This window comes from Bubalus bubalis, chromosome 4, assembly GCF_019923935.1.
Source record: "Bubalus bubalis isolate 160015118507 breed Murrah chromosome 4, NDDB_SH_1, whole genome shotgun sequence".
In the NCBI taxonomy this organism is placed as follows: domain Eukaryota; kingdom Metazoa; phylum Chordata; class Mammalia; order Artiodactyla; family Bovidae; genus Bubalus; species Bubalus bubalis.
Genome location: NC_059160.1, coordinates 74,951,749 through 74,973,488, shown reverse-complemented (window position 1 = coordinate 74,973,488; position 21,740 = coordinate 74,951,749). Strand labels below are relative to the sequence as shown.

General features: G+C 37.6%; 1 protein-coding gene across 2 annotated transcripts in view; it reads left to right on the top strand.

The window, feature by feature from the left end:
• The first annotated feature begins 4,037 nt into the window (after positions 1 to 4,037).
• MDM1 (Mdm1 nuclear protein) overlaps positions 4,038 to 21,740 on the top strand; it is a 28,910-nt gene continuing 11,207 nt past the window's right edge. Inside the window, exons 1-9 of one of the 2 annotated variants that reach the window (XM_025283922.3) lie at positions 4,038 to 4,220; positions 5,263 to 5,377; positions 8,339 to 8,709; positions 9,754 to 9,888; positions 14,083 to 14,250; positions 15,528 to 15,628; positions 15,728 to 15,827; positions 20,762 to 20,791; positions 21,125 to 21,300. In XM_025283922.3, the coding sequence (XP_025139707.3) occupies positions 4,203 to 4,220; positions 5,263 to 5,377; positions 8,339 to 8,709; positions 9,754 to 9,888; positions 14,083 to 14,250; positions 15,528 to 15,628; positions 15,728 to 15,827; positions 20,762 to 20,791; positions 21,125 to 21,300 (1,214 nt within the window). In that variant the 5' untranslated portion in view covers positions 4,038 to 4,202. The remainder of the gene's footprint in view (positions 4,221 to 5,262; positions 5,378 to 8,338; positions 8,710 to 9,753; positions 9,889 to 14,082; positions 14,251 to 15,527; positions 15,629 to 15,727; positions 15,828 to 20,761; positions 20,792 to 21,124; positions 21,301 to 21,740) is intronic. The other variant, XM_025283923.3, reaches the window with a different exon arrangement.

The following is a 21,740-nucleotide window of genomic DNA, read 5'->3' as shown; positions in this document are numbered from 1 at the left end:
CCGGGAGTTGATGATGGACAGGGAGGCCTGGCGTGCTGCAATTCATGGGGTCAAAAGGAGACAGCCTTCAGAATGGGAGAAGATAATAGCAAATGAAGCAACTGACAAACAACTAATCTCGAGAATATACAAGCAACTCCTACAGCTCAACTCCAGAAAAATAAATGACCCAATCAAAAAATGGGCCAAAGAACTAAATAGACATTTCTCCAAAGAAGACATACAGATAGCTAACAAACACATGAAAAGATGCTCAACATCACTCATTATCAGAGAAATGCAAATCAAATCCACTATGAGGTACCATTTCACACCAGTCAGAATGGCTGCGATCCAAAAGTCTACAAGTAATAAATGCTGGAGAGGGTGTGGAGAAAAGGGAACCCTCTTACACTGTTGGTGGGAATGCAAACTAGTACAGCCACTATGGAGAACAGTGTGGAGATTCCTTAAAAAACTGGAAATAGACCTGCCTTATGATCCAGCAATCCCACTGCTGGGCATACACACTGAGGAAACCAGAAGGGAAAGAGACACGTGTACCCCAATGTTCATCGCAGCACTGTTTATAATAGCCAGGACATGGAAGCAACCTAGATGTCCATCAGCAGATGAATGGATAAGCAAGCTGTGGTACATATACACAATGGAGTATTATTCAGCCATTAAAAAGAATACATTTGAATCAGTTCTAATGAGGTGGATGAAACTGGAGCCTATTATACAGAGTGAAGTAAGCCAGAAAGAAAAACACCAATACAGTATACTAACACATATATATGGAATTTAGAAAGATGGTAACAATAACCCTGTGTACGAGACAGCAAAAGAGACACTGATGTATAGAACAGTCTTATGGACTCTGTGAGAGAGGGAGAGGGTGGGAAGATTTGGGAGAATGGCATTGAAACATGTAAAATATCATGTATGAAACGAGTTGCCAGTCCAGGTTCGAAGCATGATACTGGATGCTTGGGGCTGGTGCACTGGGACGACCCAGAGGGATGGAATGGGGAGGGAGGAGGGAGGAGGGTTCAGGATGGGGAACACATGTATACATGTGGCGGATTCATTTTGATATTTGGCAAAACTAATACAGTTATGTAAAGTTTAAAAATAAAATAAAATTAAAAAAAAAAAAGGAGTCGGACACAACTGAGCGACTAATCTGATCTGATCTGATTGGTTTAGTTGCTCATATGCAAAAACAGAATCTATCTGCAGGAGAAACAGAGAAATCAAGAAAGGGAAGAGGGAGCCAGCTGTGACACCCTTATCTTACAGAATGCTACCCATCCGTTAAAATAATTACTTTCTGGCCTAGATTTGAATTATGGACTTCACTTTGAGCCCTTTGGAGAGGAGGAAGGCTAAAACATAAGTGGAAGAACTCTGTAAGACACTTTGGTATTCCTTCAATAAGAGGGGTAACACAAAAAGTGTAGGGAGGTGCTTTGCCACAGATTGCCAGCAGGGCTGAGCAGGCCAAGGAAACTCCAAGCTGTCTGCCCAGTAGTGACTCAGTCCCCAGTAAATGTTAGTGTCTACAGGAAGAGTGACACCTAGAGATGTGTGACTATTGTAAGAAGTGACAGTGCTGCTGGGCAAATTACATGTGGTAGCTGTAAGCACATGTGAGACACTTCCTAGGGACTCCCCAGAACATATGGGTGGAACTTTGTAGGGAACTGGGTCTGCTGCCTGCAGCAGTGAAGTGTTAAAAGCTGGTAAAACAAAAAACTGGTTAAAAACTCATTTACTAAGGTTGTCCTTTTTTTCATGTCCGTATCTTTGGCTCATAAACTGAAGTAGCTGTGCTGTGTGTGCTGTGCTTAGTCGCTTAGCGACTCTTCCCTTCTCCAGGGGATCTTTCTGACCCATGAATCAAACCAGGGTCTCCTGCATTGCAGGTGGATTCTTTACCAGCTGAACTACCAGGGAAACCCCAAAGTGAAGTAGGATTTTCTTAAAAATAACAGAGTAAAACATTCTTCTTCCCTGGGTCCTTAATAACACATCTCAGCAAACTCAGGTTGTGACGAAGTAATTTTTTTTTTTACCATCTGCTGTTTGGTTTTCTTGTCATTTGTTTTCTGCTCAGCAGAGCCAGATTAGTTATGGTCCTTGTTTGGCAGATAGGCTACATTCTACATACATACTGATTTCACCTTAGCATTAAGTGGTAACAAAGCTTTGTGTACAGAGCTGTATCTTTCCTATCCTATAAGATCTGGTCTGCCTTCCTGCAGAGGATTTTATGTTTCACTGCATCTTGTTTGTGCCATTCTTAATTTACACGACAGAGATGCTGTCATCACCAATTAACATTTATCAAGGGCCCCTTGGATGCATGGCTGTACAGGGACTAATTTAATATTCTCTTTGTTTCAGATATCAGGTGGCTCCTTCAAATGAATTTTTAAGTATCTCAGATGATGAAGAAGAATAGAGATACCAATTAGGATTCAGAAGAGAAGCCTCTGCAGAAAATGCTTAAAGGAGGGCATCAAGGATTAATATTAATATTTGAAAGTTTACAAGAGGGTATCCTTTTCTTCAGTTAACAAGTGACGAAAGTAAAATGAGACTGCATTTGTTATTCCTGGAAGAAGCCTGGCAGCATTCCATCCAGACATCTACCCTTTAACTGTTCCATTTCTTTACTCATTTTAGTTCTTCTAATCTTTAAGGCTGCGTCTGAATCTTTCTTCCTGAACTGTTTTCTATCCATCACTTTTAGGGATGACTCCTTCCTCCAATTCCTATGTTGTTAATACCACTTATTTGGCAATTTAGCACATGATACATTGTACTGCTGCTAAGTCGCTTCAGTCGTGTCCAACTCTGTGCGACTCCATAGACGGCAGCCCACCAGGCTCCCCTGACCCTGGCATTCTCCAGGCAAGAACATTGGAGTGGGTTGCCATTTCCTTCTCCAATGCATGAAAGTGAAAAGTGAAAGTGAAGTCGCCCAGTCGTGTCCGACTCTTAGCGACCCCATGGACTGCCGCCTACCAGGCTCCTCCATCCATGGGATTTTCCAGGCAAGAGTACTGGAGTGGGGTGCCATTGCCTTCTCCCGATACACTGTACTATTACTGACTAAATATATGTTCACTCTCTCCAAGCATATTAGAGAACTATCTGGACAATTTAGTTCTTTTCCGTTGTTAGGGTCAGCATGGCATTCTCTCAAAGGTAGAATCTTTGAGATTCTATTGATGATGATAGCAATAATTCATAAAAAAAAACCGAAATTTCATTTTTTAAAAGGATGAGAGGAGAAACAAAGCTGAGGCTCTGAGAGTTGAGACTCAAAACCACCATTAATGAACGCGTCCTAATCTAGGAGCTATATGTACATCTTCTAGGGGAAGGGGCTGTGAGAGGCAAGAACATCCCCGGAAGTCAGCAGTTTGCCTTTTGAGATGCAATAAAAAAATGGGCTTTGGCCTGCCTAAGCGCAGAGGAGCCTGTAGGGCTGCCGTCTATGGGGTCGCACCGAGTCGGACACGACTGACGCGAGTTAGCAGCTAGCAGCAGCAGCAGCAGCAAGCTATATTTATTTTCTGGCCTCTTCCTTTTGATGTGATAGTAAACAGTGTAGCATGGCTGTCCATGGCAGGAATTGATATTCCAAAGAACAGACCTGAATATTTTCACTTCATAAAAAGAAACATTCGGTTCTGTCATACACGTTGGAATGAAAAACACACCGTGCTGTTTATGACGTCAAGAATCAGGGCCCACCGAGGTCGGTGACTCAACGAAGCCCAGCAGTTAGACCACTGTTGCAGAGGGGCCCACAAACCAGACGCCATCAAGAGCTCCTCAGGACGAAGCTCCCGCGGGGCCCCGCCCACTCCGGGTCCGGGAGCCTCATTGGCCGGCCTTCCGCCCGCCACTTCTACCAGCCCGCGGGATTTGGCTCGGGAGGCGGGCGTTTTCCTTTCCGGCACTAATTGGTCGAATCTTAATGACGGCATGGGATTTTTCGAGTCTCAATTGGTTCTTAGTCTTCAGAATGGGCGGGGAAAGGCAGAGCGACAGGGCTCAAGGAGGGAATCGCGGAGTGCGCCGGCGCGTAGTCGAGGACGCTGGGCCGAAGCTTTTGCTAGGGAACCTACTGTTGTCGCCCCGCCCCCTCGGAGCTTTTTGTCCCGTTAACTGTCGGGGTGGCGGGGGCTCCAGCTCAGGCCGACATGCCGGTGCGCTTCAAGGTGAGGACGGGGTCCCCGGGCCCGAAGCCTGATGGGGGTAGTTAAGGCGGGGCGGGTGCGGCGTGCCGGAGCCTCACTGGCTTTCTGGGCCGCGCCCCTCGGCCCCGTAGAACCTGTCAGCTCCCGAGCCTGTCTGTCACTATCCCGGAGGATGCTCATCTCCTCTTACCTAGCCCCCTCTCCGCTCACACTCAGTTCTGAGTTGTCGAGTGGAAGAGTTAGATGGTTTGAGATGGATTTATTTGGGGCGGGGGGGAGGTGCTCAGAGGCGTGTACATAGTGGGCGCTTTCTAATGGGAACTGCGGCGGCTTCAGATTGGGGCACCTGTGGACCACATCACAGCTTAGCATTTAACACCCTTTCCCTTTAAAACTTAAGAGTGTTTTGTGTCTTTTAAAGGCTTGAGAAATGGGACCCTGACAAGATTAAAGACAGGTTATATGAAACACATTATTCATAATCATGCATTTCTTTAAGGTTTGTTGATAGTTCCAGGTAATTGGTAGCTGTCAAGGTCAAGCACCCTGCAGCATAACAGTTGACCATAGTGCTCCACAAGCCCTGCAGTCTTCTTTTATCTTGAGGGTTTGTATTCAGAATGCGAGGGAAATTTTTCTTTTCTTGGTTGACTTTACAAAACTTCACAAGGAACTAGGCATAATATTGCAATATAATATTGTGTACTCAGTGAGAACTTCATTAATTAGGATAATTATAGTGATGAGGATTTAAATTGCCACCGATTTTCAGACCAAAGCTCAAGCTTTTGATTCCAACATCCAGCAAAAGGGTAGCCACTCTGAGCCTCAGATTCCTAGTAGCATCTGCCTCAAGTAGTTGTGGGGATTAAGGTTATAACACTGAACTGCTTAGCACAGGGTTGCGTAAATATTAGGAGCTATTATTAAGGAGCTCTTCTGTGTTCAATTAGTCTTAAGTATTTCCACTCTTTTTAGAGGTTCAGAAATGATTTTTACTGATATATACTTTAAAACAACTTTCATTAATTACATTGAACTTAAATTGTACTTTGCATTACAGGGATTGAGTGAATATCAGAGAAATTTTCTGTGGAAAAAGTCGTATTTGTCAGAGTCCTGTAATTCCTCAATGGGGAGAAGACACCCATGGGCTGGACTTAGATCAGATCAATTAGGTGAGTTGAACAATTAGTTGTCATTATAACTTGAATAAACCTTGGGAAAAATGATTAAAATTATGTGGTTTCCCAGAGTGTGAAAGAAGGAGAGAGAAAGAGACTGACTTGATTCAACCTGCTTGCTTAATTCTCCCTCAGTAGAATATAAGATCTCTTAGATCAGAGCTCTGTCTTCACCACCGTGTTCCTGCCCAGTACCTAACATAGGGCCTTGGCACATTCTAAAGCTTATTAGAACTCTCTTTTTTAAAAATTGAATGCATAAACCTGGGTTTGAATCCACATTTGATGTGTGACTTTGGACAAATTGGGCCTGTTTCACCAAGCGGGACTTGGGAAGCCCCTTGCACAGGATTGTTGGGAGTGATGAATGAGATGTTCCTGTTAAGGGCTAGGTACTTCTACACAGATTGTGCTAGGAGCTCCTCCTGTGACCCCTGTAAGAGTGCTGATGTGTAGGATATAATTTCCTCCAATCTTAGATGTTTGAAGCCAGGAAAAGACTTAAAGAGTTGGGTGCCAAGTCTGGAAACTAGTAAGAAGAGCATATTTCCAGGATTAGGTTTGGAGAACAAAAGGAAGGGTAGACTAGAGTGGGTGGTTCTTTTAATATTCCTCTGAATTGTCAGGCTCCTTTGCCCAGAGCCTGGCTTCAAAGCCCGAGTGTCCCTGCATCTTAGGCAGGGTGGTGCTTTAAGAAACACCTTGGTGAAACAGGCCCAATTTGTCAAACAGGCCCAATTTGTCCATCAAATGTGGATTCAAACCCAGGTTTATGCATTCATTTTTTAAAAAAGAGAGTTTTAATAAACTTTAGAATGTGCCAAGGCCTTATGTTAGGTCCTGGGCAGGAACACAGTGGTGAAGACAGAGCTCTGTTCTCAGAGACCTATCCAGATGACCAGAATTCCACAAATTTGAGGCTCTATTAGATTAAATATCCCAACATAAATCTCTCAAATGTAGCTAAGCTAAGCCCATCGAGGGCCTTAAGGGATATTATGACGCTGGCCAATTGGTTAACCACATAACATTTTAGCTTAGATCAGCTACATTTGAAAGGGTGATGATGAAATGAGACTATGGGAACAGAGCCACTTTGGAGTATGATACCTTAATGAGAAAGGAATGTCTAGGGGGAGGGGCAGAGTGGGAACTCCAGGTTGCTCAAAAAGGAGGTGGAAAGCTAGCAAGGAACAGCAGCAGTGTTACCTGAAACTGGCTAGACATTCTCTGTGTCTTTTTCCTCCTAGTGTGTGCTGAGAGACAAGGGTGGACCACTTGAGAAGCTTCCCTTTTCATTTTGCTCTTCTTCCACCAGCCCTGCTCTGTTAAAGAGGGATGTCTAGGGCAGTGGTCTTCAAGTATTTTTGGTTTCATACCTGCTAAAAGAATTTAGAAAGTCTATCTCTCTTCACATTTTAAAGTTGATATTTAATTTTTTTAATAAAAAGTGTAATGAACAGTACAATCAAAGGACATATTTCTGACTTATTGTGCATACACAAATATCATACACATTTTACATGTATTTTGTTAACTTTGGAGCTGCTAGTTTAGTTCAGTTTATGGTAAATGTTCATCATTTAATTGGTAAAGTCAGTCCTCATTGGAAAACTAATCAGATAAAATTTGAATTATTTTCCATGAGAAGAAAGTCTAACTTTATTTTTTGGTTCACATAAGTACATTAATATGCATATATGCATTTCACATAATGACTCTCTTACACTTGAATTTTAGTTTAAGATAGGTAGATGGAAAAGGCATGGAGCTAGATAAAATAAGGTACTGTTTCTTTGTTATTTCTAATCTCTGCCTTCTTTGCTTTGCTGTCAAATATTCCGCATCAGGAGTTGTGCTTTCTTGAATTGTTCCTTTGTTTGTCCTCCCCACCTATGACAATTTTTTTTTTTTAATTCCATAGGGTGGTTGAGAGGCATGTCTTTCTTTTGTAAAGTGGGCAAAGGGTGATTATGAAAGGAGCAGTGAGAAAGGAAACTACAGATGGCAGATGAAGCCCTTAGGCAGATCAGTGTCAGGAAATGGCACATATGGAAGTGAGGATCTGGAAAGTGATTCCCTTAAGCTGCTGTTTCTGCACCCCACACCCGGATGTCTTTATATGCCTCCAGACATATGCATCCAGTGTGAAGACCGTGGTCTAGGGGAGACTTGCACCAGTGGAGACTTTGGGTCCAATGGCCAAAACATCCATGATAGAAGCTAAAGAGCTCTGATTTTAGCTAATGCCAGATTGGCTCTCCACCTTCCCTTCTCTTCTAGTCTTAATCTTTCTTCTCCATCCTACACCATCTTCTATTTAAAGAATAGCTCCAAACTAGGGCAGTATCTCAGTGGCTGTCATTCTGCAGAGCTCCTCTTACCTGGGTAGAAGGTTAAGTTTTTTGGGCATTTGCTTTCCAGAGAGAAATATAGAGAAATAGTATCTTAGCTCTGGTTCAAAGGGTTCATTCTCTTTAACTTCTCAGGAACTCAAGGCAGATACAGAGCCAAGATCCAGCATAATGACATCTCATCCCTTCTCATCTTGGTCTACACTGCATAAGAGAAGCTTTGTGAAAAGTTCCAAATTTTGACAGTACCAGGGCCCATTGTTCTGCTAAGTAGCACAGGAAAGTAATTAGAAACGGAGGCAACACATTCCGCCTGGCTTGCCAGGTCCATCACGTTGCAATTCTAGTGACTTGTGTTAGGATAACTTGAACATCATGACCCCAATTTAAATTTATGGTCAAACTTTTACTATTTCTTTAAAGCAAAATTAGAGATTTTACATTGAAAAACTGTACTTTTTTTTTAATCCTGTAACTGGAAGGATATTGTGTATCTCAAGTGAATTTTAAATTCCATTTCTTCTCTCATACATGTGATTCAAAGTTGTCTTTGTGGCTTTATGCTTTGGTTTCTGCTAATTTTGCATATTATATTTTGTAGGAATCACAAGAGAGCCAAGTTTTATTTCGAAAAGAAGAGTCCCTCATCATGACCCACAGATTTCAAAGTCTCTTGAGTGGAATGCAGCTACCTCAGAGAATGATGTGGTCCTATCACCAGAAACTGAAGCTCCTAGAACACCAGAATCACAGGAGGCAGAACAAACAGATGTTAACCAAGAAAGACTTCTTGCAGTAGAAGCCTCCAGGGGTCCCAAGAGAACCAGATCTCACTCTGCGGACTCTAGAAGTGAGGGGGCTTCAGATATTGTAGAAAATAAGGAAGATATAAAAGCAAATGACGTACCAGCTAATGAAAATGTGGAGCTGAAACATTCTACCAAGCCTCTTTCAGAAAATGTAGATGAGAGGGTATGTGTATTTGCTGTATTTCTTTTCAGAAGCATAGAATTCTCTATAAGTTTTATCATCATTTTAGTAATATTACATTTTGTGCTTAATTTTTTTCTGCTGTTTTCTTGTTCAAAGTCTGTAGAATAGACTATAAGGTGATAGTTGACTTTAGTTATTATGAATTAGTTCTATTCTTAACAGTTGCCATTTTGTACTGGTTATTTTCAGATATCCCTTCATTGGGAAGACAGTCTGCCTCTGGATTTCATTTATCATATATCAGCACCTGAGTCCTAAGGGAGAGATCAAGTTGAGACAGAGAAGGGGAGTAGGCTATTACTTCTGGCAGGGATGGTGAGCTGACTTATACTTAGGCCCTTTTCAATTTCTTATTGTATACAGAGGAAAAAAAACAGAGCCTCAGTTGGCAAAATGCAAAAGAAAGGAGGGGTCTGGCTGGATCTCAAAAGATCTTGCAGTTTGCTCTCTTATGTCACAGCTGGCCTGTGGAAGGCCCCTGCAAGCACATAAGCAGAGGCTGCGGGGCCCTGTGCAGACACCTCACTGCCTTCCACAGTTTCCTCCCCATTTCATGTCCACCACTGACTGGAGCCCCGGAGAGGCATTTAGAAGTGTTGGAAAACCAGGGGACACAAGGGAATCAAGGGAGGTAACATGTAAGTCTGATGGGCAGGGGAAGAGGTGTCCCAAAAAGCAAGGTGTGGATGAGGTGATGTGCTGTTGTTTCTTACTAGTAGATCCATTTATGCATAATTGGTAGGAAGGAACTGAGAAATGTTACCTTTTGTTGGGATGCACAATAATTCCTTGACAGTATTAAGAAAGGAATTTTAAAGAATCACAATTTAAAAGGAACATTATCGATTGGAAGTTTGCTCTATAACAATGTGCATATGGTTAACAATACTATACTATACACTTAAATTTGTTAGGAGTGTAGATTTTTATATTGGATTTTTTTTTAAATCACAGTTAAAAAATAAGTTTGAATAGAAATTTTTAATAACTTTCAATGTTCTGTTTTTTTTCCTCCCCCAACAGTTGAATAGACTTCTGCAGAAGAAAGCTGGATTGACGGTTGTTCCTTCACATAATGTCTTGAGGAATTCTGAATATCAAAGGCAGTTTGTTTGGAAGACCCCTAAACAACCTGCTCCAGCTTTTGCAGCCAATCAGGTAGTTTAATGGATACAATACATTTTTGAGTGCCATTATCTAATCTAGTGTTGCAGTTTACATAGAAAGAAATTAGATAGTAGATCTGGAGGTAGGTTCTAGAAAAGTGAAAATGAGAGTTTTGCTAAAATCATCCTATTACTTCTGATTTATAGCAGTAATATTATACTGTCCTAGGCTACTGATGATCATTGTTGCCAGATCCATCACATATACTAAATATGAGACAGGGTAATGAAAACTTGAGGACTGGTAAGTTTTTGCATGCTGTGAATTTTTTTTACTTATTAAAAAATTATTAAATTAAATTGGTTTTATTCTGAACTGTTGTGTTTCATTGACTAATATATTGCATGTTTTCTGTCTAAGAAAGGCACAACTGCTTTGGATATTTACTTTAATAAGTAAAAAATAGGTTGAGGTGATACAAGATGTATAATTTTGTCTTTATATCAAATGAGCAATGATAGGAATTGTCAATTTATGTTTATAAAATTCAAAAGCTAAAATGGTAACTAGAAGTGATATTAAGTTTCATTGTATTCTCACACAGTTTTAGTATTGGGCTACCATTACTAAAATATACTTTTTTTTTTACTACTGTAATTCTCTAGAAAGTTCTTAGCTCTTAACTCATTTGTGTTCTTAACCATATTCCTAGGTTTAAGTAGGAAATACTTCCATTTAGAATATCCCCAAAGGTTCATGGCAGCTTAGATTTTTCTTTCTCACTCACCTGTGTACTTTATACATCCCCAAAGACTGAGAGGATAATTAGATTCAGAAAGACAATAACATGTCATCTTATACTAAGATAATATTTCCACTGTTATAAATTGTAGCAGATTTAGGCTTACTTGTTATTCAGTTTTTAAAAACCTGAAATATATATAACATTTTAGGAACACAAGAAATAACCTAAAGCAATACATTTCCTTTATAAACCTAATGAATAGAATCAATACTTCTTTTGCTGGCTCACAAGTGTTCTTAGATAGAAAATGTACCACAAAATATGGCCTGAAAATTGTGATTGTTTAGTTTTTATGGAATATAAGCTAGAGGTAATTCAAATCAAAGCCCTATTGACAACTTTTACATATTTCATTGAAAAGCATCATGTAGAAATGTTCTTTTTATAGTATCAGAAGTATAAGTCACTAGCAAATACGTTTACTATTAGCTTTATTGCTTTCATTAGTGAAGACTTCAGATAACTTTTTGTAAAGAAATGCTCTGTTAGTTAAAACGTATAATCAGTTTCAGGTCTGTGGATTGGAGAGTTGTATGATAGAAATTTTTTCCATGCTTGTTGATGGGGAAATTCCTAAAGGAACTATTCATTTCTGTTTTATCAGACACTTGTTTTCTGAAAGGATGTCTTATATATAAAGGAGTAAGAACAATTTATGACAGAAAAGTTCTTGAGATTATACTGTACTTAAAAAGATATGCTGTTTGGTTTTGAAGTGTAGGTGTATTATTCAGCATTATGAAGCAATTAAACACCTTATTTGAACTCCATATCTTTTCCGTTACTTTCTTTGTAATCAGTGGCAATATACCATAAAATGGAAACCATATCATGGAATAATAAGGATAAAAGGAAACATTTATAAATAGAAACATGATAATTACCTGATTTTTTTCCTTGCTTCAGGCTAAAAGTAAGTAAGCAAAGGAAGAAAAAATGAACAAATGCATGTCAGATATTGAAAATATTAAGAATATTTTATTGTTGCAGGAATAAAAAAGTTGATGTCAAGGAGGAAAAAACCTGTAGAGCTGACAAAGTTGCCTTGTAAAGCTAATGTGTATTTTCATGTGATTAAAATTTTCCCATTTTACTTATCCTATTGCCAAACTAACAGAGTGGTAGGGAACTTTGGGGAGAAAAGATATGATTTATTATCTCTTGACTTAAATATTATTTTGATTGTAATAACTATTACTCAGAACATAGTAATGAGCATCAAAGTTGACCTTTGGATTTTCCTTCCAGTTTTATTGAGGTATAATTGAGAAAAATTAATGTAATTTTTATGTACAACATAAAGTTTTGATATATGCATTCATTCTGAAATGATAACTACAGTCAAGCAAATTAACACATGTGTTGCCTCACATAGTTACCATTTTTTTGTGTGTGTGAATGTACAACACTTAAAAATATTTGACATCTACCCTCTTAGCAAATTTTAAGTTACAGTACAGTATTACTGAGTTCTTCCCTGGTGGCTCAGATGGTTGAGTCTGCCTGCAATGCACGAGACCTAGATTTGATCCCTGGGTTGGGAAGATCCACTGGAGAAGGGAATGGCTACCCACTCCAATACTCTTGCCTGAAGAATTCCATGAACAGAGGAGTCTGGTGGGCTATAGTCTATGGGGTTGCAAAGAGTTGGACACGACTGAGCGACTAACACTTTCACTTTTTTCACAGTATTTTAACTGTAGTCATGCTATACTTTAGCTCTCCATAACTTATTTATCCTGCACAGATGAAACTTTGTACCGTTTGACCAACATGTCTCCATTTACCCCATCTCCCAGTCCCTGGCAACCACTATTCTATGAATTCTTTTAGATTCCACATATAAGTGGGATCAAACCATGTAGTATTTTTGTCTTTCTGTGCCTGGCTTATTTCACTTAACATATGTTCTCCAGGTTCATCCATGTTGTAGCAAATGAAAGGATTTGCTTTTTAAATGCCAAATAATATTCCATTTTCTTTATCCATTTATCTGTCCATGGACACTTAGATTGATTCTGTATCTTGGCTATTGTGAATACTATATTGACCATGGCAGTGTAGATTATCTAGAGATACTGATTTCATATGGCTTGGATATATACCTGGAATAGGGTTGCTGGATCATATGATAATTATATTTTAAATTTTTTGAGGACCCCTCATTACTGCTTTCCATATGAATTTACATTCCCACAAATAGTGGACAGGGGTTCCCTTTTCTCTACATCCTCACCAATATTTATTATCTTTTGTATTTTGTTAATGCCCATTCTAACATACGTGAGGTAAAGTCTCATTGATGTTGATTTACTCCTTGATGATTAGTGATGCATTCGTGTACCTGTTGACCATTTATGTCTTCTTTGGAAAAAAGTTCTTTTGCTTATTTTTAATCAGCTTGGTTTTTTTCTATTCAGTTTTATGAGTTCTTTATTATTTTGAATATTAACTCTTTATCACATATGATTTGCAAAATTTCCCATTCCATCAGTTCAGTTCAGTTCAGTTGCTCAGTTGTATCCAACTCTTTGCGACCCCATGAATTGCAGCATGCCAGGCCTCCCTGTCCATCACCAACTCCCAGAGTTCACCCAAACTTTTGTCCATCGAGTCGGTGATGCCATCCATTCCATAGGTTATGTTTTAATTTTGTTGATGTTTTCCCTTCTTGTGTGAAATGTTTTAGTTTGATGTAGTCCCAGTTGTTTATGATTGCTTTTGTTGCCTTTGTTTTTGGTGTCAAATCCAAAAAATCATTAAGATCCATGTCAAGGAGCTTAGCCTATGTTTTCTTTTAGGAGTTTTATGGTTTCAGGGCTTATATTCAAATCTGTAGTCCATTTTGATTTAATTTTTATATATGGCATAAGATAGTGGTCTAGATTCATTCTTTTACATGTGGCTATCCAGTTTTCTTAGCAGCATTTATTGATGAAACCCTTTCCCCATTTTACATTCTTGACTCTTGACTCCTTTGTCATAAATTAATGGACAATATATGCATGGACTTGTTTCTGGACTCATTCTGTTCCATTGGTCTATGTGTCTGTTTTTATGCCTCTTTGCCCGTTTTTTAATCAGGTTGTTTCTTGCTATTGAGTTGAGTTCCTTGATTTCTTTAAATATTTTAGAAATTGACCCCTTACAAGATGTATGCAGGTATTTTCTTGTACTCAATAGTTTGTCTCTTCACTCTGTTGATTGTTTTCTGTAGAGAAGTTTTTTTTTTAAGTTTGACACAATCCCATTTGCCTATTTTTGCTTTTGTTGCAATGGCTATTAATTAGCCATGTGAAATCAAATTATAGTCGTATATAATTTTCCCTTTTTTGTATCCTGATGATTCAACTTTATATGTGGAATGCTCTAAGCAATTGAAGTTCTAAGTTCTACATATTTAACAAAGAAAACTAAACTAAAGTAATTTTTGTTTTAAGGTTTTCCACAATAAAAGCAAATTTATTCCACAATTCAAAGGTAACTCATTCATCCATGAAACTGAATACAAAAGAAATTTTAAGGGCTTATCCCCAGCGAAAGAACCAAAATTAAGAAGTCATTTGAAGGAAAACAGAAATTTTGAAACAATATCTCCTGAAAAGAAGGTATTTGTCAATTCTTTTTTTTTAATTTATTTATTTTAGTTGGAGGCTAGTTACTTTACAATACAATATTTTCTTTTACTTACCACCATTTGCAACTTTATAAGTTTCCATTTGAGATTTTTGTTTTTAGCTAGTTCATTATTTTGTTTGTTCACTTAATGTCAAGTGTTCATTGAGCCCTTGGTAGAAGCCAGGCACTGGTAGGTACTGAGAATACAATTATAACCACACTAAGCCTTAAGCAGCTCTTGGGCCACGAGCTCTTGTTGCCTGGGGTAGACAGAGATGTAAATAATTAAGTATAATACAGTGCAACAAATGCTTAATAATATAGCATGTAAGTCTGCTATGCCTAATATCAAATGATTGGCCTTACAGTATTGTGAACTTCAGGGGTTACAGTGGTGATAGAAACACATACTTTAAACTAAATAATGGAAATTAAGACAGAAATACACATACACACATGTTATTTTAAACTAGAGCTTTAGTATACCAAATTATAGCCAGTATAATTCACACGACTTAACTTAGTACATACAAACACCTACTTCTGTAAAAAATTTATAGCTGTTTGAATTGCACCATCAGGTTAAAACTGTTGTAAATTATAGGTAAATCAGGGATAGGTCCTATTTTTGAATCTCCTGGAATGTCATACCTATTTTATGGATCCTAAGAGTGAAAACTATATGACTAAAAGCAAAATGATTTATGTATATATATATATAATAAACATAGTTCTATATGTATTATAAAAATCATACATATATATTATATATAATGTATGTGTATAATAATGTATAATACTTTTTTATTTGGACTTATGATATTCTTAAAGAGAAAAAGAATTGTTAAGTTATTCACTAAAGCAAGGTGCTAACTTACTTTTTGGGACCTTCCATTTAATTATTGCAACAATTAAGTGTAGATTTAGAATATCAAGGGAAAATGTAAGACCAATGTTCAAAAGGTAGTTGAACATCTAAATAAGTAAACTTGATATAATTAAAACATTTTTCCTAGCCAAGTATGTAAAATTTTTACTGTTAGAAAATGGAACCATATCCTGAGCTATATACTTCAAGAAACTAACCAGATATACTAGTTTCAGAACTTGCTTGTTGACTTGTGATTTCTGCATTATCTTAGTAGTAAAATCTTAGTTTTAAAAGCAATTATAATTCAGTATCCAAGTATACTTTATGACATCTGTATTTTCACATTAATGTATAACATAAATGGAGCATGAAAAGTTCAAATTATTTTCATTTTAGTGTAATAAAACAGATGATCCTTTAAAATCAGAAGCAGAGATGGAATCAAAAGAAAACCAGCCTAAAAAGAAACTTACTCCTTGGAGACATCAAAGGCTTGGGTATGTATTTTGTAAGAAAAATATCATAGTATTTAGCTGATCAGCATAATATTTACTCTCATTTCATTGAAATATTTACTCTCATTTCATTTCTGTTAGGAAGGTGAATTCAGAATATAGAGCAAAATTTCTGAGCCCAGCCCAGTATTTATATAAAGCTGGGGCTTGGACACGTGTGAAGGAAAACATACCAAATCAGGTGAGTATATAAGCTCAGTAAACCCACATTTTCTCTGATACTACTTCAGTTTAATTTCAATAGTTTTACCTAGTAGTAGAGACTACAATTTGAAGATATATGATGCGGTGATAGCACCAGAAGTATCAGTTGGATATTATTTATCAGTGTATTTACTTTTGTTTTTAAAATATCAACTAGCTCCTTAGAGATTAATTACAAGGTCTTTAAAGTTAAAAATGTTTTTCAAATCAACTATTTATGTTAATGAAGTCAGTTTATAGAATTGTAGCATTATAGACTTGATTATTTTATAATCTGCAGACCTCCACTTTCAAGTGAAGACTGATTAAGTTTTCAAGATTGGTTTGTCTGACTGCACCACTGTTAGCTCCTTGTTTTGGAAGGATTATCTCTTGGCCTGAGACTTTTTAAAATTAAGATGAGTTGGTAGTTAGGGTTTCAGTCAGTTCAGTAGTGTCCGTAGCTCAGTAGTGTCCAGCTCTTTGCAACCCTATGGACTGCAGCACACCAGGCTTCCCTGTCCATCACCAACTCCCGGGGCTTATTCAAACTCATGTCCATTGAATCGGTGATACCATGCAACCATCTCATCCTCTGTCGTTGGCTACACCTCCTGCCTTCAATCTTTCTCAGCATCAGGGTCTTTTCCAGTAAGTCAGTTCTTCACATCAGGTAGCCAAAGTATTGCAGTTTCAGCTTGACATTCAGTCCTTCCAGTGAATATTCAGGACTGATTTCCTTTAGGATTGACTGGTTGGATCTCCTTGTGGTCTGAGGAACTCTCAAGAGTCTTCTCCAACACCACAGTTCAAAAGCATCAATTCTTTTGTGCTCAGATTTCTTTATGGGCCAACTCTCACATCCATACATGACTACTGGAAAAGCCACAGCTTTGACTAGATGGACCTTTGTTGGCAAAGTAATGTCTCTGCTTATTAATATGCTGTCTAGGTTCGTCATAACTTTTCTTCCAAGGAGCAAGCATCTTTTAATTTCATGGCTGCAGTCACCATCTGCAGTGATTTTGGAGCCTGTCACTGTTTCCCCTGTTTCCCCATCTATTTCCCATGAAGTGATGGGACCAGATGCCATGATCTTAGTTTTCTGAATGTTGAGCTTTAAGCCAACTTTTCACTCTCCTCTTTCACTTTCATCAAGAGGCTCTGTAGTTCTTCGCTTTCTGCCATAAGAGTGGTGTCATCTGCATATCAGAGGTTATTAATATTTCTCCTGACAGTCTTGATTCCAGCTTGTGCTTCATCCAGTCCAGCATTTCTCATGATGTACTCTGCATATGTTAATGAGCAGAGTGACAATATACAGCCTTGACGTACTCCTTTCCTAATTTGGAACCAGTCTGTTGTTCCATGTCCAGTTCTAACTGTTGCTTCTTGACTTGCATACAGATTTCTCAGGAGGCAGGTAAGGGTATCTGGTATTCCCATCTCTTTAAGAATTTTCCACAGTTTGTTGTGATCCACATAGTCAAAGGCTTTAACGTAGTTAAGATTTAGATCTAAACATTTAATGGACTCCGAGGATTGTTACATCTGAAGTTATGATAAGGTAACAATCCTTATTCTTGCCCTCATGGAAGAGGACATTTTTGTTTTTGTTGTTAAATTAAGATCTTTCTTTAAGATTTCTCTCTTTAAGATTCCTATGGTAATGTGACTTTTCTGGGGTGTTTGTTTTATTAACTACTACTGGTGGTTTAAAGTGTTTAAATTAGTGGAATAGTTTGCCTTAACTTCATGGTCAAAATCATTCAAAAAGCAAATTGGAGTTAGAAAAGAATAAGAGTTTTTAGTTATGAGATTAGTGATCACTGATGGTGATAACAATTTTAGTTGACCAGGTCATAGACATTTAATATTTTACTTAAATCTTATATACTTTTTTTTCCCTGGAAGATACTTTATGTGGCTGCTTTTTATGTACCAACAATTAGGTATACCCACGTTATCCTACTCCTAACATTTCATGGAATATTATTCACACTCTTCAAATGCACCTGGACATGGTAACTTCATTATTTGAGTATTAACTCAACTGAAGTCATGTGACAGTTTTCTAGTCCATGTGTCGTCTTCATCTCCCTCTTTCTTCTGTGAGATATTGTACTTTTTGAATCTATAAATAATCTAGTCACTAGGTATTTTAAACCAAGTCCCAAGTTCATATTCACATAACATTAAGGTGGTTGACTTTTTGGTGCAGTAATTGTTGCCTCCAAACTATAACCAGTGGCACTATTCCTCTTTAAAATGCTCACTTCAAGGGTTGTTTTTTTTAATAATAACCAACAATTGCAATTAAGTCCCATCCTCAGATTAAATGCTGGATCTGTGTTAAATCCCTTTTTCCCTTGATTTTTAGGTAGTCTTCTTATCATCCCAACTACATTGGTTGAGATCATTTTTTTCTGATGTGTGTCCAGAAATTGGACTTTGTTTCAAGATGAAGTGCCACTTTTGCGAGACGTTCTATAATTTGACAGGCTTTTAAGCACTTTTAGGTATAAGATGACTCTTCATTTTCAGGGGATGAATTTTGGAAAAAAGAACTATTTTATTCCCCAATTTTCTGAGTTTGAATTTTTACATTTAAATTTTAAACAAATTTAGTTGTGTTCTTAATTTACAAAGAGAAATTCAGAAAGGAAGACATTTATAGCATTTACGTCATGTAATCTGATTGTATTACTTGACCTGGGAAGGGGTGTGTGTATTGCTTTAATTGTTTGGCATGGCTTATTATATCTTTTTTAGTGACTCTGGTTTTTGGCTGTGAGGATTGTTTTTAACACTGAGTTCAAGCCACTGATTTTTTTACACTTTATAGCGGAACAAACACCTTAACTTTGAAAATATCAGCCTCCTATTTTTTCATATTAGTTTAGGATTGCAGAAATTTAAAATTATGTATTTCCAAAATATCACAACATTAGCATGAAGATTATTAACAAAGATTGCTGATAAAGTCAATTTAAAGCACTGAGTTTTAAATGTCAGTAACAGACAAAGCTGAATCAAGTTTTTACAGAATTTCTGTATCTCCACTCCCTTTTTTAAAAAGAAATCAGTGTCAAATAAAACTGGGTCATTGTGTACATGGAGGGGATGTTTGTCCATCCTCTCATTCATCAATCAGTGATGTCCTCCCCCATGGACAGAATGTAGCCTTCTCCATGGCTCCTTCTTGCTCAACCCTCACTCAACTCAGGACTGGTAGGACCCCCTTTTGAAACCTTCCTTCAGTTTATATCTCATTTGTTTATTATGGCATAGATCATACCAGTGTTATGATAATGACTTATCATATAGGAGGAAGTCTGCCTCCTCTACCAGATTCTGAGTTCACTGAGTGCAGGCCCTTTCTTGCTTAGCTTTGTTTGCTACCAGCTGCGTAACTCAGGCATAGCACTTAGTCCACACTCAGGAACAGGTTGTGGAATCAGTGTTGAAAGGCTACATTATCCCTTACCTCAAGGGATTTGTAGGTTAGTAGGGGAGAATGACACAAGCAATAATTCCAGAAAAATGAAATAAGTACTAATGAGGGTATGCATGAAGAGCTTTGAGAGTGCAGAGGAGAAGTGATCCTAAGACGTGAAGATTTTATCATGCAGGTGATGATAAATGACCATGATACGTTTGAAGCATGCAGAGACTTATTAGAAGTAAAATCTGGATTCTATCAAGGCACTTTATTACAAGGTTCCTGTGCATTCAGAATACCCTGATTATAAGTTCAGACTCAATCCATGTGTCTCAATTCTACCTGTTAAATGAAAAAAACGCTAACTAGTAATTTTCTGTAAGTTAAAAAAAAATGGTAAATGAATATGGCTCAATTTTTTTTGACAGTGAAGAAAACATTTGAAGAAAACAATGTTTTGAATTATCCTTTGGGAATGTTTCAGGTTTGGTTCATTAGATCAATAGGATTCTATTGGGATTTTGTGGTGTTTTTTTTTTTTTGCCCTGGCAGGTGCTGTCCTTTGCTTTGGCTGATTGATTAGACGTAGCGCTTGCCTCCCTCTGCATCAGTAGTATCCTTAAGGAGCTGAGGATATGTTTCTCCAGTTGCTTTCACAGTGCTTATTTCATTATATGCTTTTTTATCTTCAAGTGAGAGAAGAGCAGCTTTAGCAGACAGCATCCAGATAGCCTTTTCAGGCTAATACTCTGTCTTTTTGTTAGGAAGAAATTACACAGTTTTTTTGAGAATAAATCAAATAGATTATTGAAAACAATTTTAAGCTGCAACTTAGTTTTTTTACATTGTGGAATTGTATTTAAGAAAGTCAGAAGGTGGCAGTATAATGTATCAAATGAAAGGGTTTCAGTGAGTGTAAGAGACTCCTTTTCATGTGAAAATATATTATTTGCATATGAGGAAATTAATATGTGAGTCACCTCATATATAGTTCATCAGAATATTTTTGGGGGGTATCCTGTTACTTTGTCAAATTTATTACATCTATTATTGTGATAGTCTTTTAAATTATGTATTTAATACTGGTTTGGCTGATTACAAGGGAATGTTGAGGAATTTGGAGGGGGAAGTCATGCGACTGTCTCAGTGGTGCTTCTGTGGTAGTAGCAGCTGTACATAAGCCAAGAAGTGAAGACTGAGGTAGGGCTTTCTGGCATGTCAGTACTCTTCCAGAGGTGGGGAAATAGTCATTAGGTTACCTTGTGGTGGACAGCATTCCACTCATGCAAGAATGTCGTTGGTTTTCAAGGCAATGTTAAGGTATCTTGGTTACCAAATTAAATGTTGTTAAAAATACTATAAAAAATATTGATTGACAAGTTTTGGTATATATTTAGAAGGAAGAATAATAAGATATTCCACTGATTCCCATTAATATTCAATTATGGCATTAACCTGTCATTAAGTATGTTTCTGTATTCCTCCCCTAGGCTTCTCTAAATGCCATGTGGTATGCAGAGGTTGGTCGCTTTCATGTTTTTAAAAATTGTAATAATGCATAGAGTACTTGTGTAATTTCAGTTGAAGAAAGAAGTAGGTGTCAGTGTTTTTCTTAGCTGCTGCAAATTTTTCCCTGCCTGCTGGCCTGAAATAAAATAATTGCATTGTGCTTAAGCTTGACTATTTTACTTTCTGCTTAAAAACGCACATAGCCTTATGAATGTATGTGGCTGTTTTGCCGTTCTTACTCCTTGGTCTCTGGCTGTATTTGTGCAGTGTCTCGGATATGCTACTTGGTGGTATTTGCAAGGAGCGTTTAAAATAATACATGGTATCTCAATTCTCCTGCATAGGTTAAAGAACTCCGAGAGAAGGCTGAGTTTTATAGGAAACGAGTTCAGGGAACCCATTTTTCTCGGGACCATCTGAATCAGATTCTGTCTGAAAACAACCGCTGTTGGGATGTCTCCTCAACCACGAGCTCAGAAGGAACCATTAGCAGCAACATCAGAGCGCTAGATCTTGCTGGGTGAGATGTTCTTAGTGGATGGTGGAAAAGTATGTTATAGAGTAATGTGGATCATAGAATTATGTAGGAACATGATATGAAGACTCAAAATTTGTATAGTCAAATGGAAATATATCAGCCACTAACTACTTTTAGTTTATTTTTTGTGAAAAGTAAAGCTATACATACTTGCTTTACACACCTGTATAGAAATAATGCATAATTTAAATCTGGAAGTTTGGATTTTATCATATTCCTTGTTAGCAATTAAGAGTAAAATGGGGATGACTAGCAGTAGACATAAAACTTTAAAAGTAAAACAAAAAGACAACAATAATAAAAACTTAGAGAATATTAGCTATTAGTACATATCCATTATCATTCATTAATGGATCTTTGTGATTAATAAGGGATTTTGGCCCTGATTCTGTGAAACACTTCTCTTCTATTTTAGGTTTTAA